The 10,642-nt window shown below is 49.9% G+C and overlaps 1 protein-coding gene across 1 annotated transcript; it reads right to left on the minus strand.

Moving 5' to 3' along the window:
- Positions 1–1,912: 1,912 nt before the first annotated feature.
- Positions 1,913–2,860, minus strand: LOC122946592 (3-galactosyl-N-acetylglucosaminide 4-alpha-L-fucosyltransferase FUT3-like). Its single transcript, XM_044306316.1, has one exon. The coding sequence runs from the start codon at positions 2,858–2,860 to the stop codon at positions 1,913–1,915; it is 948 nt and encodes a 315-aa protein (XP_044162251.1).
- Positions 2,861–10,642: the final 7,782 nt, after the last annotated feature.

Raw genomic sequence — 10,642 nt, forward strand, 5'->3', positions numbered from 1 at the left:
ATCCACACACCTCATAGAGTAGTAAACTTTAATAATGATAAGTAGCCACTAGAGGTGTTCCTTTGCAGTAATGTAAATACTGCCTTTTCTTCTGAAAAGGCAGTGTTTACATTAAAAAGCTTGCAGAGACATGCTATAGACACCAGAACTACTACGTTTAGCTGTTGTGGTTCTGGTGACTATAGTGTCTTTTAATATTGTACAAAAATATCAAATTAAATGGCTGTATCATTATTCTAAAATTAAAAAAGCACAACCTCTAACACAAATATATAGTATTTTGCAGATTCCTTTTTTTTTTCTTTACATGTGCCAGTAACAGGTGCCCCTATAGATGCCCCCCAATCATGTGTCAGTAGTAATACCATATAAAAAAAAATAAACACTTATACTTACCTCCATCTTCCGGCCTGTGTCTTGCGCTGTATGGTCTAGTGCCTGCAGCCTATCAGAGGAACGGGGAAGGGACACGCCTCTCCCTCCCCTTCCTCGCCGCAGCACTTCCATCTGTATCGCTGTCCTGAGGACGGCGATACAGATGACTATGGAGATGAGCACCTCCACAATGAAGCGCTCATCTCCCTGTGCACTGCCGCCGCCCCCCCACATCACCCAGTGGCCAGCGGGGCTCAAGAGGCAGCTGCCTTCGGCCCCCTGGAGCAACTGGGCCCAGGGCAGTTGCCCCTTCTTCCCCACATTAAAGATGGCCCTGCTTGAACCTCCAAACCCACCTAGACCAAGGGCTCCACCAGGCAGGAGTCCCAAAGCCAGGAAGTGCCTCGAAGGGAAGAAAAGGTGTGCCCTTTCCATCACTGCAAGGCTAAAGGGGGGACATAGCGAGGATTGCCACCATGAGTACAACTACTACCTATCCTCTCCTCCTCCCCTGTGGCTCGCTGCAATTGTACTAAAGTTAGCATCAAAACCTTTACTTTGGCTTTGTGGTGGGATGTTATCATCTTTCCCATCTCCAAAAGTTGTGTAGTGTGTTTATGTTTGTGTTTTTGTATATGCTCACGGTCCTGTGCCCCTCCCCATAGGAATTTTGTCAGAAACAAGGAGAGATCTTAACTTATTTTTTTCTCCACTCCTGTTTTTAGCTAAATAAAATGCATGGCATATTATTGGTAGCTATGATCTTTACTAACTGAAATGAAGGAAATCTGTACACGTAAATCCATTTAGACAGATCAATGATGGGTGGCGACATGGAGAGACCTTCAACAGTCTAGAAGAACTTATATTTAGTACTAGGATATCAGTGAAGTCCTTGTCTTGTACACATTTTCAAATATTGTTTAAGTATTCGATGAGCATGTGAAGGCAAATGTAAACTTTTTAAGATTATCGAACATTTAATTTTATACAAAGTGCATAATAATTATTATATTTGCCAAGCTTTCAAATATGAAGCGCATAGGTTGACACTCCTGTAAAACCAAAATGGGACAGATTTTCTAATGGGATTGATGAAATAACATGACAGAATTTAGGATGTGGTTGAAATTGCTTGCTGTGGACAAAAATTTCCAAATGTTCATGCTGACCATTATGTGTGTGTGTATGGAGGGTGGGAGACATATACATTGGAATCAGATTTTTGTTTTAACTAAACCTTGAATAATTTTTTTTATTGCATGGTATTATTCTGGTATATATGGTTCACTAAATCTATGGAGAATGAACAGGGCTTATGTAGATGTGTAGAAGCCTGGTTCTCACCCCTTCACATCCTCACCCATCCTTTCATGGAATTTCATGGACTTACATCTTTTTTCAACCATACTATGTAAGGGCAAGACCCCCTTTTTAAAAGACTTTATGTCATGCTCCACCCCTGCTGGTCCTGCACTAGGCATCACATATGTAATAGTTTTGCCTGGATGGTTACTTAGAGAATTAGAAGGAAATTTTACATATCATTGAGAAACCATTTCTTTATACTGGGAATAGACTGGTAGACTTGATTCTCTCTCATTAATGTACACATTTGACAGAACCTATATTGATGTCCTCGATTTAACTGTACACGATATTTATATCTCCAGTTGAAATACTTTTGATATTTCTCATCATTCTTGTCCAACTCTAGAAGATAGGCGGCCAATTCCTTTGGACTTGGGAAATCATCAACATGAATGAAGGCATCTCCAGGAACAAAAAGTTCATAGTTCTTTCGAGATGTTCCCAAAACAACTGGAACCGCCCATGATTCAAAAGCATTGGACCACAACTTCTCGGTGATATAATCCTTGTGGATTGAATTTTCAAAGGCCAAGTAGAACTTGTACTTAGATATGATTGCAAGTAGTTCATCTTTGCTCCTTCCCAATTTTTTGTGTTTTGCTCCATAAACATCAATTGTGATGTGTTTCTTTAGCTCCTCATAATAAGCAATGCGGGGGGCACCAGTGTACCATTTACTGACAACCCAAGAGACCAGCTTGGATTTTGGGGGAATGGTGAAGTTTTGATGTTCCTTTATTGCTTCGATTTTGCCATATGGATTGAAAATATGTGAGTCAAGACGGAATGTCATTGTCATGTTGAAGAGGTTGTCTAAAAAATGCAAGTTTTTAGCAATTAATGGTGGCTCCATATTATACCATATCCAACTCTGAAAATGAGGTCTTGGCCCTTGGGGCAATTGCTTTTTGTCATACATAATATCTACATGACGTATGAAAACAACATCAGCAACACTATACAGACTTGTATCTGCTGACAACTTGCAGCCAATTATGCCAAAATCATGGCACTTATCTAATGGAAATGTATATATCCAAGGATACTTCCAGATCAGGATGATGATTTCCCTTTCTTCTTTCAGTGGGAGAACTGTATTTTTCAGTGTTGTCATGTTATTAATCTCTTGTTTTTGACGTATCAACCCTTGAAAACAGTTGGCTCTTCCTAAGCTGAGGTCTACATGCCTCCAGGTAAGCGATAGGATGAACACAGTAAGTAACAGGGCAAGTATTTGTAGCCGTCTATGGTTAATTGAAGAAAAAATCATCTTGACCCTGTAATACATGAAGAATTTCAGTATTAGACAACTAGATATAAAGGTAAATAAAGAGATGTATAGAGACAAAAGTTGACCTTGGTTCAGTCAGGCCGGACTGGAGCGCAGCGATGGGGGAGGACGCGCATGAGGAGGCCTGGCAGTGAAGGACAGGTGAGGAAAGGGTTAGTTGGTGGTGGGGGCGGGATAGGAGCAGAGGCGCGAGTTGCCAGTGCGGCGGGGGGCGTGGCCAGAGCGGGGACGGAGGAAGAAGGCGGAAGTCGGGGCAGTGCGGCCAGGGGAGCGAAACGAGCAGGACGTGCGTGTAGATGTCGGCGCCAGGAATGTCGGTGGAGGAGCTGTTGGAGAGGCTGCGGCGGGAGGCGGAGGTGAGGGGGCCTGGCTGGCTGCAGGAACAGGTGGGCGGCTGCGTTGTGTTGCCTGATCCAGCGGCTACCCCCGTTGCTAGGGCTGCCCGGCCGCGGCGGAGCATACCGCCGGCGCGCCTAAGCCCTGAAATCACCCCCCGGGACCGGCGCCGGATAGGGAGCCCCCCTGTGGACCCTCGGCGGCAGAGAGCCGTGGGAGGAATCACGATTCTTGGCGGGGCCCTGTGAGGAGCGGGACGCCCCTTCCCCCGTTCCCTTCGGCTGTGGCATTGGATGCAGGACCAGGCACGGTGGACCGGCCCAGTCCCCCCCCATGCGGGCGGTCCACTCGGCGGTCAGACAGTATCCAGGTTCCTCGGGCTGCCCTGGTGGGAGAGGATTGCCTGGGCAGGCCCAGAGAAGATTCCAGCGGTGTGGAGAAGGATTCCTTTTCGGTGGCGGGTGCTGCGGTATCGTCCAGGCGTCCGGCTAGCGTGGTGCAGAGGGTCCAGGATGAGCAGCCGTCGACTTCCAGGAGCTTTGACGGGGATGTGTCGGTACGGCGGGAGTCAGGATCGACGGCAGCGGGAGTCACAGCGCCCGTGGTGCCTGGTGAGATTGGTTGGGGATCTGTTTTGGCGCAGAGTTTCCCGGGTGGGGGGGGGTGGGAACATGGGTGAGTTTGGTAAGGGTTTGGGTCCGTTTTTGGGGGGACTGGCGGGTTGGTTGTCGGGTATGGGTGCGGGTGCTGGGTCTCCTTTACTGGGGTGGGGAGTGGGGACGGGGTTGGGTGCAGGGTCGCAGGTGGTCACGGCGGGGTCGGTGTCGGTGGAGACGCAGGCGGGGGGGGGAGGAGGAGGTGCAGAGGTTGGATGATAGGGCCCGGGGTGAGGTTTATGTGTGCTTTGAGGGGCCGCTGGGGGCTCATTTAAAGCAGGAGTTGAGGGAAAAAATTTGGAAGGGGGAGTATGTGGAGATATTCTCGCTGCTCCCATTGGAAAGGTTCAATTTGGATAAGGGCAAGAAGGATGAGGGGAAGAAGGAGGATGAGGATAAGCGTCGACATCGATTGATCCCGCGTACGTTTGCTAATTGGCTACAGGCATTTGCCATATTGGCGAGTGTCATTGGGGAACGGGCGCCTGAATGCTGTTCGGCGCTGTTTTGCTACCAAGACGCTATTGGGGAGGCTTATAGGGTGTATGGGGGTGTGGGCTGGCTCCGTTATGACGAGCAGTTCCGGCAGCGTAAGGCGGTGAGGGATCATAAGGATATTGGGTTGTGGTTGAGGGTGACGGCGCCTCCTAGGGCTGGGCAGTCCTTTCGGGGGGAATCAGGGGGGTCATCCCCTGGTGCATTGGCGGCGGCGGCGGCTGTGCTTCCTTTTTAATGAAGGAAATTGCAGATTTGGTGCCAAGTGCAAATTTAAGCATGAGTGCACAGGGTATGGGGGAGCACATGGAGCTAACCGTTGCTTCAAAGGGGGAAGGAACAGGGGGGGTGACGGGGCTGGAAAAGGGACGGACGCCGGTGCGGGTGGAAGAGATGCAGGTGTTCCTCGATAGGTACCCGGATCGGGTTGCGGCCGGATTGTTGGGGGATGGTTTTAGGTTTGGCTTTCGTATTCCATCAGTGGCTATGGCGGGGCCTACGGTTCTGAGGAATCTTAGGTCCGCGCTTGTTCATGCAGATGTTGTGGCGGAAAAGTTGAAAAAGGAGGTGGAGTTGGGGCGGATGGCGGGCCCGTTCAAGGTGCCGCCGAAGCAGGGTTTGCGGGTTTCCCCGTTAGGTGTGGTGCCGAAAAAGGAGCCGAACAAGTTTCGGCTCATTCATCATTTGTCTTACCCAAAGGGGGCGTCGGTAAATGATGGTATCGACCCTGAACTTTGTTCGGTGGTGTATACCTCATTTGATGCGGCTGTGAAGTGGGTGAGGCGGTTGGGGCAGGGGACGTTGATGGCTAAGGTTGATGTGGAGGCGGCCTTTCGGTTGCTTCCGGTTCACGTGGAGAGCATGGGGTTGTTGGGGTGTTTTTGGGAAGGGGAATACTTTGTGTATAGGTGTTTGCCCATGGGGTGCTTTCTGTCGTGTGCGTACTTTGAGAAATTTAGTTCTTTCTTGGAATGGGTAGTGGTGGACGTTTCTGGTTGTTCCTCTGTTATCCATTATTTGGATGATTTTTTGTGTTTAGGGCCTGCGAATTCGCGGGTGTGTTCGTTGTTGCTGCACACGGTGCAGTCTGTTTTTGCACGTTTTGGGGTACCGTTGGCGCGGGAGAAGACGTTGGGGCCGGTGACGGAGTTGTGTTTTTTGGGGATTGTTATAGATACGGAGCGGATGGAGTGTAGGCTTCCGCAGGATAAGTTGGTGGATTTGCGTTTGGAGATTGGCAGGGCCTTGGTCAAGGAGAAGATTAGGTTGAGGGAGTTGCAGTCCTTGCTGGGTAAATTGAATTTTGCTTGTCGAATTATGCCAATGGGGAGGATTTTTTGTAGACGGTTGGCTGCGGCTACGGCGGGGGGTGGCGGGTCCGTATCATTTTATCAGGTTACGCAAAGAGTTAAAAGGGGACTTGAAGGTGTGGGCGGAGTTTCTAGGTCATTATAATGGCAGGTCTTTGATGATGGCGGAGTTGTGTGATAGTGTGGAGTTCGAGTTGTATACCGATGCGTCGGGGGGAGTGGGTTTTGGGGCCTATTGCCAGGGTCAGTGGTGTGCGGGAGTATGGCCGGATTCGTGGGTGAGTCGGGGTTGGGTGAGGAACATGGCGTTGTTGGAGCTGTTTCCCATTGTAATGGCGGTCGTGTTGTGGGGGGAGAAATTTGAAAACAGGAAGGTGCGGTTTCATTGTGACAATTTGGGGGTGGTTCAGGCTATCAACAGTTTGTCCGCATCTTCTCCGCCGGTGGTTAGGCTGTTACAGTTTTTGGTACTGCGTTGTTTGTCGATTAATATGTGGTTGGTGGCGGAGCATGTGGCGGGAGTGTCTAACTCTGTGGCGGATTCTCTTTCTCGTCTGCAGTGGGAGCGGTTTCGGCTTCTTGCGCCAGAAGCGGAGCTGGAGGGTCTGGAGTGTCCGTCGTGGCTGTGGGGGATCCTCGAGGAGCGGTGATGGGTATGCTGAGGGATGAGCCCGGGTACTTGGAGGGAGTATGGTAAGGCGTGGGCGACCTGGGAAACTTGGAACGGAGCCTGGGGGGCTAGGGGGGGTGATGAGGATGTGCGGTTGCTGATGTTGTTAGGACAGTTGAAGGGCGAGGGGTGGTCGGTGTCGAAGGTTAATCATTTTATTGCGGGGGTTGCGTTTGGGCTTAAGTTGCGGGGGTTGCCGGATTGGACTAAGGGTTTTTTGGTGAGGCAAGTGTTGAAAGGGTGGCGCAGGGGTTCGGGCAAGGTGCCGGATTGTCGGAGGCCGGTGTCCTTTGAGCTGCTGCTGCAAATGGGCGATAAGTTGGAGGGGGTTTGCAGTTCTGGGTGGGAGTTAGTGCTGTTCAGGGCGGCATTTGCTTTGGCATTTTTCGGTGCTTTTCGCTTGGTGGAGTTGGTGTGTGACAGTGTGAGCAGGGCGGGGGGACTCAAAAGTGAGGATGTTGAGTTGGCAGGGGACAGGTTATATGTCCGGATTCGTAGGTCTAAGACTGATCAGGAGGGCAGGGGTCGGCGGTTTACGTTGTTCACGGTGCCAGGCTGTAGTATGTGTCCGGTGCGGTGTGCAGGTTCTTATGGGGCGGGGTTACCGTGTAATGAGTTTCCTTTTCTTAGGCATGAGGATGGCTCCTTTTTGTCTAGGTTTCAGTTTTTGGCGGTCTTTAGGAAATGTTTGAAGCTCTTGGGTGTGCCGGTGAAAGATTATTCTGGTCATTCGTTCAGAATTGGCGCGGCAACTGAGGCGGCAAGGTGGGGCGCCAGCGAGGAGGTGATTAAGAGGATTGGGCGGTGGGAGTCGGTGTGTTTTAAATCGTATGTTAGGCCTGCATTATTGTAGTTGTATGGGGGGTGTTAGGCGGGTTTTTAATGTTTCCTTTTTGTGTTCGCAGGTTTGGCGGCGACGGCTTTGGTGTGGATTCTGGGGCACTCCTATGTGTTCTGGGGTGCGGTCAGGGCTGATGTGAGGCCAAATGGGCGTCAGTTGGGTTTTAGTCAGGAGTGTGCTACGGTCAGGTGGTTAGGTGTGAGAGGTATGTTGTGGGGCGGAGTTTTGCGGGAGGTGCATCGTTTTGTGCGATTGGATCGGCCTCCGGATGTGTTGGTTTTACATTTGGGGGGGAACGATTTGGGCAGGCGTCCTTTTCGGGAGTTGATTCGAGACGTCAAGTTTGATTTGCTCAGGATCTGGGCGTTGTTTCCGGGTATAATGACGGTTTGGTCGGACATTGTTCCGCGGAAGGCGTGGAGGGGTGCGAGGTCGGTGGAGAGCCTTAACAAGGCTCGGATTAAGGTGAACAGAGCGGTGGGCCGGTTTATGGCGAGGAATGGCGGTGTGGTGGTGCGGCATGAGGTGTTGGAGAAAGGTGAGGGTGCATTTTGGAGGGCAGATGGGGTGCACCTGAATGCGGTGGGTACGGATTTGTGGGCTCTGGGGCTCCAGAGTGGTGTGGAGATTGCTTTGCGTATGTGGAGGGACGCGCAGGGTTGAGGTGGTCAAGCTGCGCGTTCGTGGAGGCGGGGGAGGTCCTTGAAGTGGAGGAATATGGTGGTACCTGAGGATGGGAGGGCCCCGCGGGAGGGGCTGGACTCTCATTGAGGAGCTGGTAGGAACTAGTTACGCGTCCATCAGTTGCTGCCTCCGAGCTGGGTTCAACGGCTGGGGGCAAGATGGAGACGCAGGTGTTCCAGCGTTTATGGAGTTATTGGGGCTTCTAGGACCTCCCTCGTCATTGGTTAATTTATTGTTATATATTTTGTATTTATTTAATAAACGGCTGCTGTGGCCGATTAAATCCAAGCAGTGGTGTGGTGTGTTTATTTCCTGGGTTAGGGTGTGGGGTTGGGGGTAAGATGTTGGTTGAGTTAGTGGGACTGAACATATAGCCAGTGCCCTCTTCAAGTCAGGCTGGACTGGAGCGCAGCGATGGGGAAGGACGCGCATGAGGAGGCCTGGCAGTGAAGGACAGGTGAGGAAAGGGTTAGTTGGTGGTGGGGGCGGGATAGGAGCAGAGGCGCGAGTTGCCAGGGCGGCGGGGGGCGTGGCCAGAGCAGGGACGGAGGAAGAAGGCGGAAGTCGGGGCAGTGCGGCCAGGGGAGCGAAATGCCCACCCACCCGACCCTGTTGGATGTGGAAGTAGGGGAGTGGTGGTGTGTTATGTGTCGCGGCAGTCGTGGAGGCGGGGGAGGTCCTTGAAGTGGAGGAATATGGTGGTACCTGAGGATGGGAGGGCCCCGCGGGAGGGGCTGGACTCTCATTGAGGAGCTGGTAGGAACTAGTTACGCGTCCATCAGTTGCTGCCTCCGAGCTGGGTTCAACGGCTGGGGGCAAGATGGAGACGCAGGTGTTCCAGCGTTTATGGAGTTATTGGGGCTTCTAGGACCTCCCTCGTCATTGGTTAATTTATTGTTATATATTTTGTATTTATTGAATAAACGGCTGCTGTGGCCGATTAAATCCAAGCAGTGGTGTGGTGTGTTTATTTCCTGGGTTAGGTGTGGGGTTGGGGGTAAGATGTTGGTTGAGTTAGTTGGACTGAACATATAGCCAGTGCCTTCTTCATGGAGGACCATATTTATGTACACAAATGGTTTAGTCAGAAGAATGAGTGGCTTGTTGAACAAGATTTTTAAAATACCCCCTTTTTTTGAAGCAGCAATAGCACAGTGTGGAAAAGGTAAGGTCTAAGGCAGGGTTTCTGAACTCCTGTCCTCGGGACCCGCCTACCAGTCATATTTTCAGGATTTTCTGAGAATTGAGCAGGTGATATAATTTGTGTCCATGCATCAGGATTTACCACAGGTATTCATTCTGTGGGATATTCTTATATCCTGACTGGTAGGTGGGGCCCAAGGAACGGAGTTGAGAAAACCTGGTCTAAGGGGTGTAGGGGTAATTGCTGCATGTGGTAGCAATAGTCACGGCAGCAGTAGCAGCACAGCATAGAATAGACAAGGCAGTACTGAGCAGATGTGTGTGCAACTGTTTAGGAGGAGTAGTAGTAGTGGCGGCAGGTGGTGGTGGCAGCAACAGCAGCCATACTGAACAGAACATGATGGTAGGCAGGCAGACAGTGGCATGATTGGGCCAGTGATATATTACCACCGTCTGCAATGGCAGATCTATTCATTAGCCTTAGCCGGATGTGTGTGTGTGAAAAATTCTCAAATATTCATGCCTTATTTTCACAAAGGTTATATTTTGTACACTGGCAGAGGACATATTTGTCAGTTTGGGTGTCACAATTCCCCCTGCTGGCAAAAAACCTTTCCGAGATGACACTGGAGGTTGGACACGACAGTGCAGCAAGAGCAAACTAGGCCAGTTCCAGCCACTATTTCAGTCTTCCTGCCCAAAGTACATGGGGAAGAGGATCCCCTATTTAGATCATGCACTCCCGCCCATCTACCTGGTGCTTTTATTCAGAGTATTACTTAGCTGGCTTCTACATTGCCCTGAAATTTGTAGGCTAAAATCTGAATAGAATTAGTGTAGGTCCGGTCTGTTAGAAGCCGTCTTGTCACTGGTAGATGGGCCAGACATATTCTTGATCAAAAATATGCGCAAAGAGCTTCTACTTTTCATATAGTAAGTATACCAGTAATACATTTTACATGTATTCTTGTTTCAATGTTTGCATGTGTTTTTGTACATAAACAGCGTGCTGCTACTTGTAGTCTTTGTTTGCTTTTGCATTGAAGCCATAGTAGCGTGCACCTAAACTCCCTTTATACATAATTTGGAAGTATTGGGTCTAACTGTCTTTTGCGTCATTTATTTTGAGAAACGTTATACTTTGTAGACAAATTTGTCAATTTGGATGTCATGATACCCCCTGCTGTGCTAAAACCTTCTCTGAGATGACACACTGGAGGCTGGCGCCACACATGGAAGTGTGACTCTGCATGTGCACAGTGGGGCGTCTTTGTCAGAACTGTGGGCGCAAGTCATCTACTCGCCAAAAAGCTGCAGAAAGCTGCTTACAATGTATCCTGTTAATACAGCAACAGGGCAGCATGAAAACATTCCCCTATTTTCCTTTGATAGAGAGGGTCTATAAGCATGGCTATCCAGTAGTTATCAGATTGCTTGATGCTAACTATACGCCTGTCAGTATGTAAGCAA

This window comes from Bufo gargarizans, chromosome 9 (genome assembly GCF_014858855.1).
Source record: "Bufo gargarizans isolate SCDJY-AF-19 chromosome 9, ASM1485885v1, whole genome shotgun sequence".
Classification (NCBI taxonomy): domain Eukaryota; kingdom Metazoa; phylum Chordata; class Amphibia; order Anura; family Bufonidae; genus Bufo; species Bufo gargarizans.